This window comes from Aphis gossypii, chromosome 2 (genome assembly GCF_020184175.1).
Source record: "Aphis gossypii isolate Hap1 chromosome 2, ASM2018417v2, whole genome shotgun sequence".
Lineage (NCBI taxonomy): Eukaryota > Metazoa > Arthropoda > Insecta > Hemiptera > Aphididae > Aphis > Aphis gossypii.
The window spans coordinates 545,944-573,551 of NC_065531.1; the positions used below are offsets into that span (position 1 = coordinate 545,944).

At 28.7% G+C, this 27,608-nt stretch overlaps 2 protein-coding genes across 3 annotated transcripts in view; both read left to right on the forward strand.

Moving 5' to 3' along the window:
- The window catches only part of LOC114132764 (glycine receptor subunit beta-type 4-like), a 232,287-nt gene that overhangs the window by 180,794 nt on the left and 23,885 nt on the right, over positions 1-27,608 (forward strand). Inside the window, exon 4 of the mRNA XM_027998323.2 lies at positions 14,260-14,483. Within this exon, the coding sequence (XP_027854124.1) occupies positions 14,260-14,483 (224 nt within the window). The remainder of the gene's footprint in view (positions 1-14,259; positions 14,484-27,608) is intronic.
- On the forward strand, positions 152-6,318 carry LOC126549626 (uncharacterized). Of its 2 annotated transcripts, none has more exons than XM_050199390.1 (2): positions 152-5,525; positions 5,594-5,789. In XM_050199390.1, exons 1-2 carry the CDS (start codon positions 615-617, stop codon positions 5,642-5,644), a joined length of 4,962 nt encoding a protein of 1,653 aa, XP_050055347.1. In that variant the 5' UTR covers positions 152-614; the 3' UTR covers positions 5,645-5,789. The 2 variants fall into 2 exon arrangements, with proteins under 2 accessions (XP_050055347.1, XP_050055346.1); XM_050199389.1 differs by having other exon boundaries at positions 169-253; positions 518-6,318.

Below are 27,608 nucleotides of genomic sequence, written 5' to 3' on the forward strand. Positions count from 1 at the left end.
GAGGATGTTGGATACAGCTCTGGAATGATCGACGATATTCTCGATCATTCGACAAACGCGCCTGGGCCACTGCGACAAACTCGAATATTCTAGACGCGACACCCCCTCCCCACGCTGCTGATCTATCCACGACGGTCCCTATATATATGGGCCGCCGCGACCGTTTGGCTCGCTAGTCACCGTATTCTTTTGCGTTGGTAATTTCCACGTAATTATTGGTGTTTTGTCGGCTGTTGCAGTGGCGCAGTACGCGGTAAGAACTTTGTTGTTTATTGTTTTTTATATATATATATCGGTACAATTTTTTATAACTTTGTTTAATATATTTTGTTTTATTGTTTCTTTTATATATATTGGTATAATTTGTTGTAATAATTGTATTGTAATTTCATACAATTATATCTTGATGTATTAATTGATAATTTATATTGACTTTGTTATATTATATTTTAATACATCTCATTATCTATACACAATATATATATCTTAATCATACATACAGTCCACTTGTCGTTAGACATATTCATTTTAAAGCGTGGTTACCCCGAACAACGATTTGCTAGGGACCTCGCTTACATTTTTTGGACCTTCGTTCCGGATATTTTGTTATCAATATGGCACCTTCAAAATCTTCGAAACAAGAATTAACGCGAGCACGCGTCGCAAGGGACGCGGCGTTAAATTCAATACGGAAAATACATGCACTGGCTATGGAAGCGGACACGGATGAGCATAAACGACCAATATTTTTCGCACGTCACGGGACATTAGAACGTGCGGTTAAGTCGTTTGAAGCGGAGCAAGGAAATGTTCTTTCTTCACTGGTTGAGTTAAATAGGTCTGACGAATTTACAAGTTCAGATTTAGAAACTACCGAGGACATGGAAAAAATGTGCGGAGAAATTCAAGTGGTGTTTTCGAAATTACGTGGATATCCTTCAATTACACATCAAGGTGCAATTGTAGAACGCGAAAATACTTATAATTCTCGTGCATCGTTGTCGTTGCCGAAGATTGAGCTTCCAAAATTCGACGGTAGTCTTATCAATTGGTGCGCGTTTCGCGATATGTTCACGTCACTAGTGCATGAAAATCGGTCAATAACGGATATAGAGCGCTTTCATTATTTGGTGTCTTGCTTATCAGGATCGGCCTTGAACATTGTCAAATCAGTTCCACTAACCTCAGATAATTATGTAATCGCCTGGTGTGCGCTTCGGGATCGTTATGATAACAAGCGGCTTCTTGCTACAGCACATTGTGATAAATTATTTTCATTTGAACGTTTACAACGGGAATCGGTATCCTCGTTATCATCTTTTGTTAATACTTTTCGTGAGAATGTGGCTGCGCTAAAGGCACTTGGTGTTGTTGATTTGTCTGGATTCTTGCTATTCTACATCGGAGCCCGCGTCATTGATCCTGATACTCGTCGATTATTTGAAGCAAGTGTATCTCAAGAAAGCATACCGAAGCTGGATGAACTGTTGGATTTTGCTGCGAATCGGTGTAAGATTTTAGAAAACGTCGGCGCTAACACGGGTACACTGTCAGTGGGCAACAGTAGTTCTAGAAAAGGCAAGGGCGGCCAGACGTCTGTGAAGACTTCATTATCGACTACTGCCACTGCCAAGAACAAATGTGCGTTTTGCGATCGTGATCACCCGTTGTTTCGATGTTTAATGTTCAAGAGGAAATCGGTCGCCGAACGGCGGGAGTTTGTCATTAAGAAAGAATTATGTTTTGTTTGTCTACGTCCGGATCATGAAGCAAACTCTTGTAAGTCGGCGTACTTGTGCAAAACTTGTGAAGGACGACACAGTGTATTACTCCATTTAGATTCAAAACATAAGGGTTCAGGGAAAACATCAACACCTAATGCAATGGCGATTTCAAAACCGATTGAAAGCACCACGGATCAGAACTGTACAGCTACTAACTTTTCAGGCGCTGTGAAATCGGATGTTAGTGTTGTACTGGCTACGGCGATAGTGAGAATACGAGACCAATCTGGTGAGCTGGTGCCAGTGCGAGCTTTATTAGATACTGGATCACAAATTTCGGCCATTACCAATCAGTGTGCGATCCAACTTGGTTTACCACGTCATAAGGGACGAGTAGAGGTTAGTGGTATGGCACAGCAGCCCGTACGAACTGTTAAGGGTTCAACCAATTGTAGCTTTATTCCTTTGTTGTATGATGCACCGCAAATATCGGCCACCAACATTGTAATATTACCAAAAATCACCGCTCTTATGCCGAATCAAAAATTACCCATTTCAATTCGTGAGCGATACGGGCATCTTCCACTCGCTGACCCCGATTTTGATGTACCAGGTTCAGTAGACATGCTGATTGGAGGGGATTTATATCCATTCATCTTGCGATCGCGATCGGACATTGTCCATAGTCCCGGTCTGCCGTCAGCATTGAACACACAGTTTGGATGGGTAATAGTCGGAGCCATAGAAGGGTCAAGAGAATACTCTACGGCTTCATCGTTGGTGGTTCATGCGGCATCAGATAATCAAAATATAGGTGAGCTTTTACAGCGATTTTGGGAAGTTGAAGAACTTGATATAAACCATAGCCCAAGCACAGAAGATGAAGCATGTGAAAGACATTTTCAAGAAACAGTATCGCGGGATTGTAATGGAAGATTCCATGTTGCTTTGCCTTTCAAATCCATAATTTCTAGTTCAATGGATAAGGGAAATACAAAGCATGACGCTCATTCATTAGGCCTAGGATCGTCCCGGGCATTAGCTCTGAATCGCTTATATAATCTTGAACGTCGCCTAAGTAAGGACGAAGAGCTATATAACGCCTATCGTGATTTTATGGATGAATATATTGCACTAGGCCATATGAAGTTGGCTGAACGCACCGGAGAATATTTCATACCACATCACGCAGTTGTAAAACGGAAGGAGAATGATATAAAAATTCGAGTTGTTTTTGATGCCTCCGCCCCTTCTTCGTCGGGACGTTCTCTGAACGACTGCTTAGCAACTGGGTCTAAATTGCAAACCGATATCGGTGACATTTTGTTGCGTTGTCGATTCTATAAGTACATATTCATAGCGGACACTGTTAAGATGTATCGACAAATATTCGTTCGAAAAGAAGACCGTGTTTACCAACACATTCTTTGGAGACGTTCACCACACGAGCAAGTACAGGAATATGAGTTGTGCACTGTTACCTATGGTATAAATTCAGCACCGTTTTTAGCAATTCGCTGTCTTCTCCAATTGGAACAAGATAATGGTCCAGAATTTCCATTGGCAAGGCAATTTCTGCGGTCATATACCTATGTGGATGACATTATTGCAGGGGCCGATACAAGGGAAGGCATATTGAAGGTTCAATGTCAAGTCGTTGGGCTGTTACAGAAAGGCTGTTTTCAGCTCAGTAAATGGGCCAGTAATTGCCCCGAAGTATTGGAAGGCATTGCGAAGGAGGACTGCGCCAGTAGCCCATACTATGAACCTCATTCTGGACTGGCTATAAAAATATTGGGACTTTACTGGGACCCGTATGGAGATACATTCGGATACAGGTCAAATATTACAGAGATGCAACCTACAAAGCGATCAGTACTATCAGTCCTTGCTCGATTATATGATCCCATTGGAACATTAGGCCCAATGGTTTTCTGGGCTAAGTGCCTAATGCAAGAGCTATGGCGTCAAGGACTGAACTGGGACACTCCAATTTCCAATGAGATCTCTTCCAAGTGGAATATGTTCATAGAAGAACTTACATCGTTGGCGCACTTGAAATTACTTCGTCATATTAGCATTGGAAAATGCATAAAGGCTCAGTTAGTGGGGTTTGCAGATGCGTCACAAAGGGGTTATGCTGCGACGGTCTTTCTACGAGTAACGGACAATCAAGGTCTTATTAAAGTGCATTTCATTGCTTGCAAGTCAAAGGTTGCTCCGCTAAAGACATCCAAGATCGATAAGTCTTTGACCATACCCCGGTTAGAACTATGTGCCGCACTTTTGTTAGCACGTCTCCTTTCACATAAGATGTCACTGTTAAAGGAATTAGTATCTGTACAAAGCATCAAAGCATTCTCTGATTCAACGATTGTTTTGTCATGGTTAAAGGCCGAGCCCAAGGATTTTAAAATATTTGTTACAAATAGAGTAAACAAAATAAAGGAGCTACTGCCACAATGTGAGTGGAATCACGTAAAAACTACGGAAAATGCAGCGGACCCGGCATCAAGAGGGTTACTCCCAAGCCAATTAGTTGCTTCGCAGTTGCATTTGAACGGTCCGGAATTCTTACGGCAGCCTGAAGAACAATGGCCGAGTCAAACTTTAACAAGACTTCCTTCCGAGCAACTTCCAGATTACAAACAACCAGTCAAGTGTGTGTTGCATATTCTTAAATGTAAAGAATCAGAAGAGATCTTCCGTCGTTTTTCGTCATTAACGAGAATGCAACGAACACTCGCGTATGTATGGCGCCTCATTGACCGTTGCAAACGGAGGCCTGTAAGGAGGGGCCCACTTACTCAAATTGAACTCAATCGAACACTTCTTAACATTATTAAGCTTACTCAAAATTTTTATTGGGAAGACTTACGGAAGCAGTTAGAAAATACATCGGCATCGATAACCCCCAATTCACTTGCTCAGTTGTCACCATATTTAGACAAGGAAGGATTAATACGTGTCGGCGGTCGACTTCGTTTTTCGCTTCTGACCGAGGAAGCTAAGCATCCGGTGTTGCTCCCTAAGGCTGCTCATGTTACGCAGTTAATCATAATCCATTATCATATGAGCCTTCTACATGCCAGTCCAAAATTAGTTATGGCTATGATTCAAAGGAAATATTGGATTGTGTCAGGACGTGCCGCCATTCGGAAAATTATACATACATGTGTTAGATGTGTGCGCCATAGAGCTGCTTGCCCACAACCAGTCATGGCAGACCTGCCTCCTGTACGAGTACAGCCTCATAGACCATTCGCATTCGTTGGCATGGATTACGGTGGACCGTTTATTGTGAAAGAAAGCCGTCGACGAGGTTCTAAGACTAACAAGGCTTATCTTGCTCTATTTGTGTGTCTGTCAGTAAAGGCAGTCCATCTGGAAGTGGTAAGCGACTTATCCACAGAAGCGTTTCTTGCTGCCTTCGATCGTTTCACTGCTCGTCGTGGAATTCCAGTTGAAATACGTTCTGACTGTGGAACAAATTATGTAGGTGCCGCTCGGCAATTGAAATCCTTGTTCAACGAAGCAAAAACCCGAGACTCTTTAATGAGTAGGATCCCGTGTCAGTGGTATTTTAATCCACCTGCAGCCCCTCATTTTGGAGGGATCTGGGAGGCGGCAATTAAAAGTGTCAAGACACATTTGCGAAAAGTCATCGGTGATCAAATAATGACCATGGAGGAATTGACCACACTAATTATTCGGATTGAAGGAATCTTAAATTCACGTCCACTCACAAGTGTCTCCAGTGATCCGAACGATTTATGTGCATTAACTCCTGGGCACTTTCTGGTAGGACAACCACTCATGGCAATTCCAGAACTTGATTTAACAGACGTTAAAATCAACCGTCTAACTAGATGGCAGCTGATCAAACAAGCGCAACAATGTTTTTGGAAACGATGGACTAATGAGTATCTTCAGACATTGCAAGGCCGTCAAAAGTGGTTAAGGCAAGATGCTAACTTGAACGTTGGCGATTTGGTCGTTGTAAAGTCTCCGGGACGGCCCCTCATGTCATGGCAATTAGGAAGGGTGATTGAAGTTCATCCAGGTACAGATGGAGTTGTACGCGTTGTGACGTTGAAGACAGCCGAAGGAACTTTGAAGCGTCCAGTGGTACAAGTGGTGAAGCTGCCTGTGTCCTGATCAGAAGGTTTTTCTATCAACCAGTTTTTTTTTGTATCTTTTATCATTTTCATCTATTTAATGTAAAGTGGTACAAGATGTACAATTCATTATTCATTATTTGTTTATTTTGTAATTTTGAAAGCATCCTTTCAAAGGCGGGAGGATGTTGGATACAGCTCTGGAATGATCGACGATATTCTCGATCATTCGACAAACGCGCCTGGGCCACTGCGACAAACTCGAATATTCTAGACGCGACACCCCCTCCCCACGCTGCTGATCTATCCACGACGGTCCCTATATATATGGGCCGCCGCGACCGTTTGGCTCGCTAGTCACCGTATTCTTTTGCGTTGGTAATTTCCACGTAATTATTGGTGTTTTGTCGGCTGTTGCAGTGGCGCAGTACGCGGTAAGAACTTTGTTGTTTATTGTTTTTTATATATATATATATCGGTACAATTTTTTATAGAATCAGTAAATAAGTATCTATGTGAATCTTTTGGAGCACATTTTTTATTTCAAAATAAACTGTTTATGGATATATTATTATAAACCTTTTATAAAAGATAGCAATTTAATATAAAATAAGAATCTCTTACTTAATTGAATAGTTTTGTCAATTTATTTAATTTTACTTAATTTTATTATTATCAATATACTTTTAATGTAATTTTAATATTTTAACTGCCGATATTTAATTATGTTTGATGAAATTCTATAAATTAAATTTTAAAAAACTCAATAATTAAACTCAGTATGCTCATTATATCTTTATGTGTATCTATTAAGTGTTACTTAATTACTGCAATTCAGTTGGAAGGTACTATGAGTAAAACAAATATTTTTTTCAAAATGATATTTATTATACAACATTTTCCATTGTTTGTCATAGTTAATATTTTTTTTTATAACCCGCATCAAATTCCGATGTATGAGTTTATAAACGCTAAACTTTTTTTGAAATAATAAGTAGGTATTATAATGAATATCACATTAAATTAATTTTCTTTATTATTTAATTTTTTAATGTGGTAGCCTATTTTTCAGCTGTTTTGAAAAAAAAAATTGATGATCATTTTAGATAGCATTTAACTGTCATATGTTAATATTTTATATTTACATTTTACTTTTATTTTCACTCTATAATAATAATTTATACATTTTCATTAGATCGTTTAAATATTTTAATTTTTAGAACATATTTGATAATGTCAAAATGGATATTGTAAAAACTACAGCAATAAATTATCATTTTATTTATTTTTACATTATATATATTATATACAGACGTAATTTTATTTGATGAAATACAATGTATTAATGTTAGCTGATTTCCTTTACTATTATTTTTTTTATTCTTTAATAAATATACTTTTGTTTAACTGAAACATACAAAACGGTAAAAAAAATACTATTAAGCTTTAGGATTATTCAAAGGTGTATTTTTTACCCCTTTGGTATTTAGGTAATAGAATGTCTAGTTTTGAAAAGGTATATTTCTATGTACCGTATTGAAAGTATTAGACAATGCAAAAAATTTCATGAATATAAAATAGTCTTTAGTATAATGTGTCTTTTTACCTAGGGTACAAATACTGTATAATAAAAATTATATTCAAAAGTGAATCGTAAAATAGATTGAGTACATTTAGTACAGTCAATTAATTATTCAACGATGCTAACTTATTTAAATAAATAAAAAAAGTTCAATATTCTGTTAGACCACTAAAAACTATTATCTATAAGTATCATAGGTTTTGATTATAATTAAAAAGCCTCAAATCACCAACTATAAACTCCAAAAGGAAATGAACTAAAATCTTTGAGCATCCATCATAAACTCAGTCAAGCAATAAAATCGTTTGGATTTAGAGGTCTATTCCAATTAAAACACAAATTAAAATTATATAAACTGATTAAAACGTTATCAACTACAAATTTTAATTTATCAAATTAAATTTATTGTGTTTTATAATTCAATAATAATATTAATAATATTTAAACTATAAATTGCATTGCTGTTCTTAATTTTTGAATCAAAAAAAAACGTATGTATATAACTAATAATAATAAAGATACAGTTTTTCTTAACTTTTTCAAATTCAATTTTAAATTAGTTTTATTTTTTTTTAATGTTTATTATTATTATATATAGCATAATTTATCCCTATATTATATAATTACTAGTTTTAAAACTTTAAAATTAAAATATGAACCAGTCAGAATAATTTTTAAGTTATTTTTCCATAAATGGTAATTAATAATTATTAGTAGTTATTATCAAGAAATGATAATAATCAGCCTTAAAATAATAAGCCCCACCGTCTTAAATATTTTAATACTTATTAATATTTTAAGCTATCTTATAAATATTGAACTATTAAAATAATCTAAATAGAATTATACTAACACGTCATAATCATAATGAGTTCAAACAATAATTTTTCAAAATAAAATTACTTTATATTATCTCCAAGTATATGGCTTGTATACTAGGAGATGAGAATATCAAATGACTTTTAGATAAATACAATAATTATTATACTTGATGTAATGTTAATGTACCTTAATTACCTATGTAATACGCCAATATATAGTTTTGATGAAATTGTTTTTACGATGTTTTATTTTTCATTATATTTTGTTAATAATTGTGGTTTATTTTATTAAAATATAATTTTAAATAAAAAGTTGATTCTATCAAACCATTATCGTTAAAATATATTGTTAAAATGCCTGATAAATCTATTTATTTTAGACCCCATTATATTCAAGATTCTGAACGAAAGGTTTTAATAAGGGTGTGTGTGTTTTAATTTTTTTAATGGTTTATTCTTTGAAAAATGAAAAATACTTCAATCTTAAATATTGAAAGTAGTTTTTAGATAGGTTAGGTATAAAGAAAGGAACAATGAACTTCAAAATTAAATTAAATTAAAAGTTATACACATACAAATAGTCTTTACCATCTGGCATCTCAATAAAATCAGAAACATCTGTCAACAGAATTAAAATCAGTCACACATTACCAATCCAAAAACACTAACTATGAAGAGTGAATACCTCTTAAATGTACCAATTTCAATACTCTCAAACTGTAAAACAACACAGTATTGCCGAATATCGTAAAATTTGTAAAACTGAGGGTCAAGAAACGAAAAATTCCAGTTATCTAGTCACAAGTGTTCTACCCGGAAAATATACAACAGCTGATCATCTTAATCAGCTTCTTAAACAATGTTCGTCAATGATGTCGATTTTTTTAAGCTACCTGAAATATACATCTTTTATGCAGATGGATTTATCAAAAACTAAAAAGGTATACATCAATTGAACCAGAAATATATTATAACGAAAATAATTGCAATAATATTTTTAGATATTTTATTTTAACTAAATAATATAAAAACAAACAAACAAACAAAAAAATACAAATAATAAATATTCAAACGTAAAATTTCTAAATTGCCATAAATCGCAATCAGTTAAAATCTATACGTTAACGTTATAAGTTACTACCAATCAAAAACCGTCAACAAGCTTGTTGAGAATTGCATCTTATTAAGACTAAAATACAATCAAACATCAGCTATATATATATATATATATATATATATATAATATAGCATGTTTTAACTCCTGAATCACTCACTAATTCGACATCTCCTAACCTAGCCGGAACCACTGAAAATATAAGTGTAAAATATAGTCTGCAATAGTTTTTTTATGATGTTAAGAGCCATTAAACAGGATTTTTCAAAATTCAATCTCTAAAGAATCTAAGATGATTAAAAGGAGTAAAAATAGAAAAAAATCACGTAGCCGAAACTCTTGAAACTATGAGCATGAAATTTATAATGTAAAGACCCACTAAGAAAAGATTTCTCAAATGTATGCCCTAAAGGGTTAAAATATGCTAAAAGAAATAAAAATGGAGAATATTATTTCATTTGTCAGATTTTTTTTTAACTTACCATACATATTCTATATTTGTCACTATAATTATGTATAATTAGAGATCTATCTTTTATATTAGATCAAAATACTCAAATAACTCTTAAAAATATATTATGTAGTTGTTATTTAACAGAGTTAAAAACAGAGTAATCCTATTGACATAATTTAGTTTGTCATAGATAACACCATTCAAAACTAGCATGGAATAAATTGTAAAAAAAAAATAAATAAATTATAATAAACCTATTAAAATAAACCTGCAATTTCTGGCTCAATTAATGTATACCATTTTTAAACATAAAAAAATTAGATTCATTATTATAAACTATGTATATACAAACTAATGCAATTTAAAATATTTTTAAATAAAAAATAAAAGTCATCGTTGCTAGGGCTTCATAAATAAAAAAAATTTTAAAATAATAACTATTTCATGAAATATTTCAAGAAATATTAACTGATCATCTTAATTATTTTCTGTATGGAATTATTTATCATTGAATTTAAATTTAATACATACATAACAGACAACAGTTGACCTATTTAATGATGAGACACAAGCTATACTCAAAACATACCATAATACTGCAAAAAGCAACCCGGTTTTAAAATTGAAATTTAATGAAATATTTTGGCATTCATAGAGCATGTTAAGAGGGTTAACCTAACTTTTGACATTAGGATTTTAAAGCCATCAGCTTAAGGATTACGTTGTACAACCAATGATTTTTTTTTTTTTTTTTTGTTGTCATAAATCAAATCTGCAGTAAATAGGAATAAAGATGGAAAAGTACTAACTGACAAGACATGGTAAAACGATTTGAGAGGTAAAAGAACGTCACCAAATAAATGTACGTTAAAACTGTTTGAAATTAACAAAGCATTTATCATATGATTTTCCTTTACTAAAAATCATTTTACAAATAGTTTTATTCCTCTAAGCGTCCTTAATCATTGGTTGGTGCTATAACAATGATAACGTATAAAAAACATAAAATAACAGCCAAAAAGTAATAGACATAAACATTTAAAACTAAAATTTTTTCACAACCTATTGAAATATAAATTATTCTAACAACTTTATAATATTTATTATTTAATTTAAATATTGTTCTATCAACTTATATTGTATCAACTTTTATATATTTATTTACGAACAATTTTTATCCTATAATATTTACTATATAATATGTAACTAACTCATTAATAAAATGAAATTAGTATTTTATTAATACAATATAATATGGCATAATGTTTTTATTTTTATTTTACACAAAACATTTTTTTTTATAATTAAAATTTTAAAATTAATACAACGATTACATACTAAGCCTATAACAATTTAAATATAAATAATAACTTAATATTATATTACCTCAAAACTTGAATTTATTGAAAAAGAATCAATATACGAAATTGAGATGTTATTCACATACTAATCTTCACTGTATTTTCAACGTTTCGGTGTTCCTTTTATGCATCTACCATAAATAATGTATGCCTGTATAAGAATAAAGCCTTTACAGTGCTTGTTTGTATTTAACTATCGAAAACATAGTGATGCATTATAACAATTTTTCATTTAAAAAATAAGTTTCTTAATTAAAAACTCATGATAATTTGTTACATATTAAAACCAATATAAATTTGATTTATATACAGTAAATCTTTTAGATAAATTCTAAAATAGATATATAATTATTTATACTTATAAAAATCTATAGACATAATCTTGAATATTAGAATCATTAATTTATATCTTATTTATTTTTAGCTAAACAGTTATGAATTCAGATGCTCCAACTAATTATAATACAAAATAGTACATATTAAACTAATTTTTCTCACGAAAAAAAATTAACCTTATAATTATTATATAATTAATTTTTATATTATAAGCATATAATTTATTAATAAAGCAAAACTAACAAAATTTTACTACTATACAGTCATGTGCATATAGTTAGTATAAATAACTATTGATTTTACCTATCAGACTATTTTAGTTATATTATACTCTTCTATTTAAATTTATTTATTTACATTGGTATTGATATTTAATTTTATGCAGTATCAAGCATACAGTAATAATTAAATATAACTGATATTAATTATACCAAATTAATAAAATGTTCCATCATCGGACATTAGAAATAGTTCAAAATAACGATAAATAAATATTTTGTATTTCAAAAAAAGAATCGAAAAAATAGATAGATAGTATATAGTAGGTACCACAAAACATATTTAGAATTGTTCAGCAATCTAAAAAAGTAGTCACATGAGAACTTTAAAAATCAAATGCTGAACCTTTATCCGTATTTTCATTCCAGCTGTTAGATTGTACGTTGAAATTCAAATTCAAAACTGATGATCCTCATTTTTAAACTACGAGTATATGGAAAGAAATATATTATATTGGTATATTTTTACGAAAATCCCAGTATTTGAGTTAGGGTATTGTATTTTACATATGACCGCTGATATAGGTTTTCAAAGTTTAGTAGTCACTGGGGTAAAATTGTAAGTTTAAGCTCAGTATGTCGTTTATATTAAAGATGATAAAATTATATTTTAAAATTAACTTTCAATAAACAATAATTGTATAATAATATTATTAAGTAATACCTAAATTCACTTATTTAAAATATCGTTAAGATTGATGATCCTAAATAAAAATAAATACATTAATATTCGTATATTTAAAATTTTCAAAAATATTTTTTCAAGTTAAGCGAATTTTCAGTGTTGAATTTGTAGCAAAGTAGAATTCCAAGTATATTGTTGAAACTTAAGACACTATTTCTGTAATAAAAAATTTGATTTCTATACCCATTGTATAATATAATATTGAAAATTAATAAATATTAAATATGTATTGTATAGATGTCAAGTTTAATATTTTTGGATGAGATGGTTAAAAATAAATTGGAAGACAAAATTATACACGTATCTATTATAATATTATTATTTTCATATACTTTATATAATATGTAAAATATTCAGTCCATTTTGTAAATCAGTGTTTTACTTAACTTAAATTAAATTAACTAATATCCACAATACGAATTCCGTCTTGAACGTTTACCTACAAACATATTTATTTTATAGTACATACATCAACGCCACATGGGAATCCTCAAAAAAGTTCTTTTGGCAGCCAAACATCCAAATACGCGAAAGTTTTTTATTTGATTTCATCGAATTAATAACAAAGTTTTTTCAAGGTGGCTAATAAAACTTTTTCTCCGATGTTTAATGGAATTTGAAAGATCAGTAACTAGGTACTATAAAAATTAGCAAACAAAAGAAGAAATGACAATAAATATTAAATGTATTTCTGGTATTATATTGCGTTGAATTACCTATTCTTAGCTGAGGTCATAACCAATATTAATTAACGTTCAAATTGGTGTCACCGCGGTATAAAAACACCACTTCTTAGTTTCGAAGGAATACTTTTATGAAAACAACAAACCTGGCGTGTTATTATTAAAACTTTTATTAAACAATTATACGTAATAAATCCAACTAATAATTTTTTAACCAATGTAGATTTACATCCACATATTATTTAAATCAATTTTTATAAAAAAAAGTCACGAATTTTAGTTTTTATCAAGAGTTATGAATTCATCGCATTTTAAAATGTAAACGTAAAATGCGTGTATGCCATATGCGTTCACATTTAAACTAAAAAATAAGAAAAATCAAATACTCGCATGTTTAAAATGGAGAATCGATGTTGACAAAGAAAATAAGTAATAATACTACACTCTTGTGATATTTTTATATATAAGTACCTAGGTATATAATATTATAATATAAATATCATCTGAATACGAGTGCCACTTATTTCAACGCCTTATAATATAGAAAAAACCTTCAGAGGCGGTTACTTATTGTTTTTTCTTTCCAAAACGCTAAAATCCACAAATATAGTACGTTATAAAAACAACATGTGTTTACATAGCCCCACTTTTTTACGTTAATCCATATTTACACTATGATTGTGTCGATTACACAGTATGATAGTAAGTATTTTATTAATAAAAATGAGATACCTTAATACTCAAAGAAAAATATTAGCAATTTTTGATGTATTAAAATAAATGGTTCTTAACACATGTATTCTTAAAAATTTTACAATATTAGACTTTATAGGTAAAGTATACAATTTTTTGAATATTTGTATGATCTATTCAATTTTTTATAGCGAAACAAAAATTATCTTAAAAAATAATAAAGCTTTAATTGTAATAACTTACATAATATCTTTACATTATTAAAGCGTTTTAATGTCATTATCTAGTGGTAATATATATTATGTAAAAGAAAAATCTATAGTTTTTGTTGAACGTCTATATAAATATTAATAATATTTAAACATGCTTATATACTTTGAATAATTTATAATTAATTACTAATTTCGCAGGATTACGAGGTAGACCTGTATTTACGACAAAAATGGCAAGATGCGAGATTACAACATAAAGATATAACGGAATCGCTGGACTTAAATGATCCAAATTTAGTCAAAGCTATCTGGAAACCTGAAGTTTACTTTCCAAATGCAAAGCATGCAGAATTCCAATTTGTCACTGTGCCCAACGTCTTGATACGCATCAAACCTGATGGAGATATACTTTATATGCTCAGGTATTTTTTAAACATATAATATAATATAAAATTTTGAATCCTTTTATTCGTTTTCCCACAATTTTTACCGGTAAAAAACCAATTCATTAATAAAATAAAATATTTTAAAATTAAACCTGATTTCTTATTATGTATACATGCAATATATTATAATGCAATGGAAATTAAAATGTAATCAAAAAATAATTAACCCGAACAATTCTTTTAGGTATGTGAGTTCATTTTTATCATTTAACTATGTAGTTGAAAATAATATTATTTGAGTAAAAAGACATAAATTACATTTTTTTTTTTTTATAATTATATAAAAAATAAATTTAAACCGCAATAGTATATTGAAAAGAAAATAATAACAAAATATTTAAGTCAATTTGTTAATATCCATTTTGATTATATTAATTTTTAAAAATATTATTACTGATGTGTAACTATTAAATAAAATACAATTCCAATGTTAAACAGATTAAATTGTTACTTATCTTAATATAAAAATTATTAAAATTTATTTCTAATATTATAATAATATTTATTTATTTTAATAGTGTAGGAATTCTGTGTAGGTATTTTCGAACATAATTTTCTCAAAATAGTTTAAAATTCATACTTTAGAACTTTAGATACTTAAATTATTGTCACGTGCAAATGTTTTGATGCTAATAACAAAATGTAGGTACTTCATAAATAGAAAGAAATTAGGTCACGTACAAAAAAGAAAGTCGAAATATGAACACCATACAAATAAAGAAAATCGAAACTTTTTAAGATTAAATTAAGTGAACGCATTTTTAGGCCCTATACATAATTTTTACATTTTAATGAACTGTTGAAGTATTGAATAATAATTATTTCGTCTTAAGTTAAATAATAATTATTTAAAATTTTAAATAGAGATAAACAATGAATTTTTAAATAAAAATGACTGATATATCCTAAACGCAACTTTTTTAAATATATTAATATTTACTTCTTTAAGAATAAATGAGAACAAAAAAGTATAATTTCAAACATAAATATGTTCATTTTATAATGTTAATTATATTAATAGGTAACATAACCATGTTATCTTCTATCACATTTAAATTGTGATTTAATTGTTAAGCTCGCCTATATTATAATAATACAAAAATACTGAATTGTATAATATAATAGAAAATCATGTAGTATACAATATATTCCGGTGAAAAGTTACTGAACGGTGTATATAGTATTTATTCCTTAATTTATAAAATAAAATACTTTTATACGGAACTTTAACTCTTAATTTTTAATTACGGTCAACATTTTTAAGCAAAACCGAACTTACTAATACATTTATACTGATGTATATTATATTATCAATTTAATTTTTAATTTTAAAAATATAATTTTGTTATTCTATCAAGTAACATGTGCAATTAGGCACATAAGGACATATATATGACTTAGGATATACTATCATATGACTCCAGCCCATCACTTCCCCTTAAGACACATTTTACGCATTGTATAGGTACTTTTCATTTACAAATATGAATATCACTGATTAATAAGTATAATAAAATATCATTAAAATACGATCTTTTACTTTGTTCTCTAAATTTTAACCCACGCTAGTTCTCAGTAATTTTATTAAACGTGAAAATATCTGAGAATTATTATTTTAATATGATATAAATATGTGTTTAAAACGGTTTTTCATGTTTCGATGTTTGATACAGCTGCTAAGGTTCAAAATATTATGTAGCAAATACGCATAATCTACGAGAAAGTATTTGAATCATGCTATTACGGTAGAGTATAGAGGACTTCGTCCGTCGTGGTATTAATATATTAGGTACATGTTATCCCACTATCCGTACCTGCATATTGTTTAAACAAGTGCTTTTCCTTTTTCAAAATCCCACATTTTAGTAACAATACATTCCATTAAGACGGTTAAATACTCTACTTTGAAGTCCCGAGAATTCGATTTTCATTCGTTTCAATTAAATAAGTATCATAACCGTATTCTGTATTCAACTCGTTGGGAAAATCATAATAATGTCTAAATTAATGTTTATGGTTATTTCTATTATACTGTATTATGTATATCGTCCAAATGGTGAATTTATACTATTGATTTGTATAATTTATTATTACTGTCTTATAATTTAAGAACTTCGTTATTTTTCCAATGTACTTTAGAACCTCAAGAAACAATAATCTATAAAATGGAACAGATTCTATTCTTCTGTATTAAATAAAACGAATTGAATACTTTTGTTTACTAAGTGCAATTTAAAAGCAACCGATATAGTAAAATACGCCTTTTAATTAAAAATTATATTTACAGTTATAGTGCATGAATATGTATGTATGTATATTGAATTAATATGAAAATATTTTAGTAAAGATAATATTTATTTATTACCGAACTATATTTTTGGCTCTATATAATGTATATATATTATATGTGTGTGTGTGTCTATATAACAATGAGCTTGTCATAAAAATTAATACAAATTTAGAATTTTGGATAATAATATACGTTAAAAACAAAGAAAGTTCTATATTAAAGTTTTTATAAATAATTTTCTTTTCAAATCTAATAATAATATGAGCAATGACATTTTCCAAAAATATAATATACTAAAATAATTATTATCACTATTAATAATATACAATATAATAACATATTGTAAACCAAGTATCAAAACACTTAAAATCACACACAAATTAACAAAACGTTTCTATACATGAAATAAAATATCATTAAATGCTTGTTATAATTGTTGTTTGTTATAACCTCAACTATACATAATATAATTATTTATTTATTTTTTGAATTATAGAAAAAACGACTTATTTATTGTTGTCCTATTTTAAAATAACTGGTTGTGTTATTTCAATTATTTAAACATAATATACAATATAACTGCCTTTAAAACAATTTGGATATCAGTTCACCATACTAAGATAAAACCAAATTAAACTAATAAAACCTGTATATGAATACATATTATATTCATAATTCATAAGAAACTAATTTCCCATGTTCTAATTAATTACATATATACCTATAATAATATGTAATACTATGACAAAAACCTAAAATCAATGTTCAACAATTTCAAATCCTTTAATTTCTACTAAATATTTACTTTAATTTGTTTTTGAAAACTTTCCAAGTTTAACCAAAGTACATTCAAATCTTTATATATCTTACAATTTTATGTTGTTTAATTAGACTATTTACTTCAAGCTCTGATACACTGACACATTAATAATTACCTGCAGTGCTCATTACGAATTGGTTCTAAAACAACTACTTGACCTATAACAAATTTTCGAATTAAGGTTAATAGTAAATAATATACCTATAGAAAGATTCACAAATATGCTGATCTCCATTTTCAAAATAATAATTCCTGAAAATTTTAAGTATATTCAAGAATCATATTATTTTTAAATACTAATTACAATACTATTATTTTTAGTTTGACACAATTTTTAAAAAAAAAAAAAAGAACTGATCTTTTTAGTGTAAATTATAAAACCGAGATGATTTTTTTGAAAATATTGATAGATTTAAATCAAAACTCTAATGTAAAGTTTCTGAATTATTAAAATGGATATCGAAAAACTAATAATACTTATAAATAGTTTTAAAAAAATAAAAAATATAATATTTTTTTTATTATTACCTATTTAAACTTTGTTAATATGTAATATTAATTAATTTAATTAAAGTAAGATATTGATATAACTAGGTTAATATTAACTACTATTAAATCAAATCGTCTATCTTCTATATATTCAATTTTATGAATAGGTTAAATAACTCAAACTACTCGTTCAAATTATGATTCAGATATATGTATATTATAATATCAATCAATACCAAAATCACCTTAATTAACAATTTTAAAGAAAAAAATGTTTTTCATTTGAAAATAATAAAATATTATCACTACAGGAAACTTTTTAAGTAGTATATAATATTTAAGTACCCGTAAATAAGGTCTTTAAGAATATTTAAACATTTCAAAAATCAAACTTTAATTAAATGAAAAACAAGAATGAGTATGCTCGATAAATTTCTCTGTATACACTTTTATCAATTTCAATTAGCTCGACTTTTAAGTGCCTTATTATTTTATAGTAATATATTAACTAAAATATATGTAACTTTTATAATAACTTTAGTAACTATATATCATTGACAAATTCTGTAAATTAAATCAAATACTTTTTAATAAAAGCCACAAAGTAAAATTATGAAAAGGCGTACACATATATACGTATAATATATACACAATATTACGATGTAAATTACATTCCAGTCAAGCAATATTAAATTATATACAAGAGTTATTACTCAGTGTTTTTCACATTCAAACATTATTCAAGCCACACATTATACTTCGATTAAAAAGATAAAACTTACAATAAATAAACCATATAACTAGATCCTACTGATATTCTAAAACCAGCAAATAAACAAGAAATTAAAAATAGAAATTGTATACACATATAATTCAAATAAAATAACTATAAGAATATAATAATTGGCCATTTAAAGTAACGCCTTCATCATTTTAGAAAATACTCTAACGTTTTTGAAAATATTTCTTTCATATAATTGTTTTTCATTATAAGACTACATTTTTGAAAAAAAAAACATATTTATTACTATTCATCGTTATCACTTTTAAGTGTTTCCTCTTTGAATGCCTATATTTATTTTTGATTTCAAATTTTGAAGTAAAATATTTGATGTATTTCATTCTATAAAAATCAAATTTCAGATAAATAACTTATTAGTTATAAGTATTATAACTTTTAAATGCTTAAAGTTTGATTCAAGTGAACCTTGTATACACCACTTAATTTATTTAAACTTGAAATACATATGTAATTACAAACTCAAAAACTACTCATCCAAAATTCGATTTTTATACATCAAAATAATCAAAAAATATGATTTGAAATAAGGAATTAAAAATACGTCAAATTGTTTAAAAATGTTTTTAAAAAAATGTAAAATTTATAATTTTTTAGAAAAATTTAATTTAATTTAATTTTTTTAAATTATGCAAAAAAATATTTTCATAAAATAATGTTAATTATTTTTTTAAAAAAAAAATTGTATGTTCAATAGATCACTCAGTATAATTTTTACCAAACTCTAACTTTTATATGTGTATGTAATTATATATTGTAAATCAACTTACCCAGACACAACAGTCATTTTCAGATTCATAACTTCACCAATATTGTAACATAAAAATATTGAATCAATGATAATAATATAATCCTATATTAATATTTAATATTTTAGACTTGCTGTATGATAATGAAGCACCTCAAAATTCAAGTTTTATTATGGTAAAAACTCAAACCCCGGGCTCTTTAAAAAATATACAATTTGCAATCTATCAACAAACCTGTCTAAATATTAGATATCCAAAGGTTATTTGCAACACAAAAAATATCATACCGTCATAAAAACTAAGAAAAATGAACTTGACCATTATCTACCCTTCAAATGCTATAGTAAAAATATTGTTCCGAATTCAAAATAATGAAGTAAAATATACACACGACAATATAAAAATAATTTTCCTTAAATAATTAATCAAAAAATAAAAATAATGGCAATAACCAACAACTATACATATTTAACACACACCTAAATATGATAAATCAATATTTATGATAACACCTCATAATAACGTATAAAACAAACTTATTTTATTAATGCATTCTGTAAAGTACATCCGGTTTATTCAAATTTAATTTAGCTCCTGTTACAAAACGTCACAGATAATTTTATAAAACCACACCACTAAATTCATATTATTACCTATCGACTGATTTTAATAAACTTTAAAATACGTGGTTAATTATAGAACATAAAACAATACTTGTAACCGGATTTTGAATTTGAATTTTTATGGTTTACGATTTTGGGTACAAGTAAAGAAATTATAGTTTGGATTAAAGGGTGCTTATTTAATTAATTTTTATTCTTATATTGTGTTAGTAATTTACATTGTTTTTAGAATTATTGACATCAATAATGAAATTATATTATTTCTATAGAGATTTCCCAAAAATATTTTATAGTATTTTGTATTGTAGAGTATATTATTAAAACTATTTAATACATCTTCTATAACTACTTATTTCTCTACACCTTTGTGCGTACGTTTTCATCTGACAAATTGTTAATATGAATTATGAGATAATAGATCATTATGTTAACCATTATTATGATATAATGTTTTATGTACAAATTATATTTATATGTAACTAAATTATGCTCTTAATTAGTTAATTTGAATTATCGTTAAACAGAAATAAAATTGTGTTATGACATTATCATTAGGTCCCAACATTTATTTGAGTTTAGTTTTAATTGGTTATTATGTGATCATCACTCTCGTACGGGGTAAACCCTATTATTACTACGAGTCTTGATCTAAATAGCTTGTTGTTTTGCAAATGTGTATATAATATTATAAATGTATGTATTATGTGTTTTCAGTTTTATTGAAACATAATTTGTAAATTTTTCGGTGTGAACTTAAAATATTATACGATCAACTCCATGGACATTGAGGTGATATAACAATCGATTATGCACTCAAAAAAAAAAAAATAATAACACCGATGATATGAAAAAAATTATTTTCAGAAAGTAAAAAAAAAAAACCGTACAATACAGAAAAAGCCACTACAATGCTCGAACATTGGTAATAAAAAAATAAATAATAATAAAATCTAACGGCTGTTCGGTCATCGTTTATAAGTAAAAAATTGATTTTAGGTAATAATATTATAGTTATGACAGCGTTAATACCACGCTACAAAAATATTATTATCTATACTGTTTTCCGAACAGATTTAGTTATTTCACCGCATCGTCCCATACACGTACACACAAATCGTCTATCTTCCGTGTATTATTATTATTATTTTTTTGTGCTCGCGAAGGGTTAAAATGCAGATAAACTTGCCCCATCACCCATTGGCCCGTTGTGTCCAGATTTATATTTCTATACATTCCTAACCCGTAAACAATATACACCAGAGGGACATACAATCCCACGTACACACACTGACTATAATTGAAAGTTTGTTTTATCATCTGGCAGTTTTCTTTTGCACGATCGTATGATGTTGAAATAACAGTATGCTATTTTTATAAACTTATTTAATATATAACAGGCATGAAGTTATCAACCTACATTCAAAATGTTTAACTATTAAATTAATTCTCAATAATTAATAGGTATTTGTAATCCATAAATCGGCTATAGTTTGTAAGTCGTCTCCCCTTAATTACCTCTAAAAATAATTCATCAGTGCTTCATTGCATTTTTTAAACTTTGACAATTCCAGTTAAAAATGTTCACTCACTACTAACGAAGCTAATTTAATATGTATGTGTGTATGCTCAAATACCCGATGGCGACATATTTGACAAAAACATGTTAGATATCAATCAAATTTGACTCGAACCAACAGCACGCTTGCTTTTTATAATATTATATTACAAAAAAAGTTTGCACTTTGAGTTTTTTTACCCTCATCAAAGCATTACGTTTTATTTATAACGACTAAAATGTAGTCTTGCCTGTTTGCAGCTTTTTTTGGACGTATGATATGATAATATTATAATACAATTACACGTAATAATTCAAATGTTACACTAAATTAATAGCATGTAAGTTATGAAACACCTTTAAGACAAAACTTTGCCAGTTACGTAAAAAAACACGCAAATATGTTATCAGACTAACGTTATTATTATAAAAATAAGCTTTTCTATAAGTGCTAACAGTAATAGGTACTAAAAAAAAAATCTGCATGTTTATACTTTTATGATAAAATATAAAATCGTCGCTTTCAAATATTCATAAACCAAATTTATATAGATAAGTGATGTTCTAAAATTTTCTTGTGGACAATTTAATTTTTCATTCGACTGTTTAAATACCAGTCCAAAACACATTTCCAAAGTGTTTTTAACAACAATAAAACATATTATATGGATGCTGCACGTGTGATATCATCGCGAGTGGGTGGAAAAGAGACTTACACTCAGCGTACCCGAAATCCACCAACTGCAAGGCCCCTCGGAATCAAGTTATCAACTGGGTCGGGAAAATACAGTGAAAACAATGTGAGGACTGTTCTCTTGGGGCCGCCGGTTCAAACGAAAAAATAAAATAGGTCAATCTAATGCAAATGTGTCAGCTCATGTTGTGTATGTGAAGTTGTTCGTTGGGTTATCGCAGTATAAGCTAACAAATGACACGCGTATGTCGTACGTATTTTATATTGTGTATATACTGCAACAGTTACATTCCGCTGCTACCGTTACCAGAAAATTATTATTATTCGAAAAATTATTCGTAGATTGTTATCCAACCACACATTAATTACGTAATTGTAGTTTGTCAGTTTTGGAGTTTTTTTCACTTAGAAACTCTACATAGATATTGAGTACATCACAGTGCAAATTTAATTGAACTGGCGACGACATACTCAATCAGTAGCTACAGCCCAAAAGAGGGAGTTAACTCTATATTATAATTTTGAGCGGTGTTTAAACAAATATATAATTATTATATTTACCTATATACTAATAAAGTAGCATATTCAATGATAAAATATATTTTATGTTTATTCTTAACAAAGTGATCAATTATTTTAGCGAAACACGTTAATGAATATGTAATTAATGGCAAACCTGATAATCAGAATTGTCCTATTCGACATCTTTATTATGTTTTTGATCAAACGAATACAGAAAAGATAAGTTTTAATAAAAGCTGTTCCTTTTCTAAGACTAGTATATAAATATTATATAGATTAAATAATGTATACATAAATTTACGTATATCGTATAGCTGTGTGTGTTATTGGAAAAGTGTTGAATATAGGCATTCTATATTCTCCTTTGTATTATTTGGCAATGTAAAATAATGTAGCTGCAATCCGATTGAGCTCAGATTATCTTTTTCACTGCCCAATTGAGCACAGATGTAATTAAACAATAAGAATCCAAAAAATATCAAAATACGATACGATTAAGCATCAAAATACATAAAACATTGCCGTTTTTATTATTTATAAAATTTATAAATTTTAGTAACAAGTAACAACGGCCAACTTCTAACGACTGTTAGTTGATCTCAACAGTCTAAGTTACTTTTGGCGAATAATCCAAAGACCTAAATAGTATGTTCATCCCTATAAGAAGAGTTAATATATAATTTTGAGTATCTCTGAAAATCTTTTTCTACATCGGGTACTAAAACTCAAACTGTAGCACTAACTATCTACAATTTACGTTATTTATCCAACTATGTTTTCATTATACAAATTTAGTAATGTATACCTAATTTCATATTAATTTTATATATTTTCTAATTGAGCGTCGACAATATATAGCACCTAGGTACTAGGTAGTCACTTTTTACTTTTCCTGTTTAATTTTAGCATTCTACAAAATTCCTAGGATATCTGTAGAATACCGGATACAACACTTATGTTATGTAACATAACAAAAATATTATATTTTATAAAACATAAAATAAAATGTAAAACAGAAAGGGAATTAGAAGTCAACTCTTCCTTCAAACTTCATCAACAATAACGTGCCTTCTAAGAATCATCCTACCAGTGCATTCATGATAATAATATTATATACACTCGTGCAATAGAATATTTTGTAGACTTTGGTTATACGCACTCACCACCAAACTAAGTACCTGTATATTATTCCAACTACTCTTTTATTATTCAAAAGAGCACAAACATTTGAGGTATGTGCATAACCTATGTACTATACGTAATAATAATATTATAATTTACTATTATAAAGATAAATGCATTATACGCTATTATAATATAGTGTGTAGTATTTCGCTGAGATTCGGTAATTGGATTTGTGCGGTTTACCACGACGAACGCACGCACGCACACACTCAGATCTATTATTATGTAATGTTCCGTAATAAACCGGCCGCAATGCACGTCCTTCTCGAAAGTCCTCGACTGTTATTCCATTGGTTAATTTGTACTATATCTAACCGTCTAAACATGTATCGGAATCGGAATTGGATCAGAGCTAGGCCAAATTATGAAACTGTAAGCACACATCGTTTATGACGGAAAATCGAATTAAATATTTATTATCTTTTTTTTAGTGGAAATACAACGGTTTTTTTTTTTAATTCACCGTAGCTTCAGTTGGTGGCGTTATGGTGATTGTAGAAAAAACTAAAAGGTCAAAGTGTCAAATTTAAACTTTCTCCAATACCGGACTTGAATCATTTTTTCAGATGAAAAATAATTTATTGTTTTCAATAAAATATGTTATAATATTGAATGATCGAAATCGAAACCATCAGCATTAGTAATCGTATTTCAAACAAATGACGCTTATCCTTATGATTTTTTGTAGTTTTTCAATACTTTTGACACACTACGCAATAATGCAAGCACAATATTATTGTACAAGCAGTGAATCTAAGTGCGATCATACCAGAACACACTGTGTACGTTTGAACATAGATTAGGTGTAACGGGTTAACTATACTACTTAAACATATGTATCATCGGCAACCGTCTCTCTATTTTGTACCAGCGTATCATCTACACACACTCGATCGATTAAAAACCACATCACACCATAGACAAATAAATTAATTTTAATTAATTTTAATTTATATGTCTATGGCCTATGCATTACTCTCATTGCCATTGCTCATTGCATTTACTATACTATTTCTATTAATTTATTTTATATCAATATACGTAAAAATTTTACGAGAGTCGAACTTTTTAGATACAAGTGTTATCTTTGCGTCCTATATAATTTCTACATCGTTAGACCGCACCTTAATACTAACGTAAGCTGCGATGATTGTAATTGTTGTTTATTTTTTATGCCAACATTTATATTATGTGAGAGATGAAGATAAAATACAGACGACAAATACAAAATCTAGAGTACAATATGTATTAGATTTTATTTTATCAAAATCAGACGTGGATCTGAGGGGGGGCTAAGGGGCTTTAGCCCCCCCTACTTCAGCCGTATTTTAAGTTATATAAAATGAAATTACTATAAAAAATATTGTGGTTGTATGTAAATTACAAAACGTAGTACCCCCCTCATTTGTGATTTCTAGATCCACGCCTGATCAAAATACTGATATTAATTATATACTTAGTCACTCATATTAGTTGTTGATCATCGTTCGTACTTGGTTAGTACTAAATCATAGGCTTAAATGAGCTGCGTACGAGTTGGCTAGGTCCCTCATCTCACTTCTTTCATAAATAATGGGCAAGGTGAGAGCCGAACGATTCACGCTATTTATGTTCCAAGTGGCGATTGATAGGAACAAGCACAATCCTAGTCAGTATGCTAGAATGCTTGTATTTTAGACTGATGTAGACCACGTCATCACCCTATCAATACTTGTGATTACTATTGCCAGGGCCGTTTACACTCACAGTCCACGAAAAAAAAACGGTCTCCTTGCAGTGACTTCAGTCAATATCTAAGGCAAGATTTTCCTCAAAAGTAGGTGTTTCCATAAACTCTGGTATAAATGATCATAACTTCTCAAATGTAAATTGTTTTTTTTGTAGTAATTCTAAATCAACTTTCATTTCTTTTTGTCACTACTTAATACATTTAAGACTAATTAAGTCACCAGTCACATTAATTTTAACTGTAAATCTGATGTTGTACAGAATGATTATTTTATCAAGCAATACTCATTATTTCAAAAAATATAGATTGTTTTTTCTGATTTTTTTTTTTTTTTTTTTTTTTTATTAGATTCATGTTTTCTACAACTGTATAACATTTTTATTTTTTTCATTCTTGTATTAAATAGTAAAAAAACTATCAACTTTTGATTTTCAAATGGCAACCAGCTATTTAATAATTGCATAAGTTAATAAAGCCATTTTCTTCATGCATTTTCACGTTAAAATTTTTAACTTTCGTTGATCCGTTAGCAAGTTATAGCTTCACAAAGTTGGTTGGTTTTAGAATGTTTTTAGGTGTTACACATCAATACTAATTAGTCAGAACTGGGATTTTTATATGTAGTCCAGTAGCTATAATAGCAAGCAATGAATGCAATATCGTCAACCCCATGGTGTAGCGGAGAGTGGTGATAATATTTGTAACTGTTACTACCTTCCCCATATAGCTTATTATCAATTATCATAATATAATTATAATTAATTGGACTAATATTATTAATTATTACTTATTATCTATTGACAATTTATAACACATTTACACTCAATAAACACTTCCTACACTACCTACCCAATTTTAAGAAGCTATATCTCATCAACGGATTAATGAAAAATGAAAATTTGAATGTGATAATTCATTCAAAATAGCCTTATTAATTTATGACATTTTAAGTTAAGGTTGTCATTTAAAAATCAAAATTTTATAGCAGTTTACTTTATAAATATAAGGGTAAAAATATGAAAGAGTTCTATAATTCTAGAACAGTATGGATCTTAAATTTTGAAGAAAAATAAAATTTTAAAAAGTCAATACTTTTTGAAATAATGAGTGTTGTTTGATAAAAGAATCACCCTGTATATGTGTCAAAAAAGTACCTAAATATATATTATAAAAATTTACGTGATCTTCGCACGCAATTTAATTATCTCCATAGAAATATTGTTCTATTGATTTATGTCATAAGTATTTAACAGAGACTTTACTTAGCGAAGACCTCGTGAATTTTGAGTTGGGGCTTTATAGTTAGGTTAGGTAAATACAATTTTTTGATTCGATAATAATTCTAATACTCATCGCGATGATGGGGTATTGCTAGCTGTAAAAATTGATTTGCCCTCAACTTTTTGATGCACACCATGTATTAATATTGAACAAGTATTTATGTCTATATCTCTATTCGGTGATAAAACTGTACTTTTATTCTGAGTCTACCTTTTTCTGAGACCGATATTTCTAGATATGTGAGTCTGATAATTTAAGTAAATCAGATATTTGGCAATCTTCAAATTCTGATTTTAGTATAGTACGCGGTTACTTTAACTTCCCCCCGATTACCTAGTTTAATAATATTTCTGAAGTTGAATACA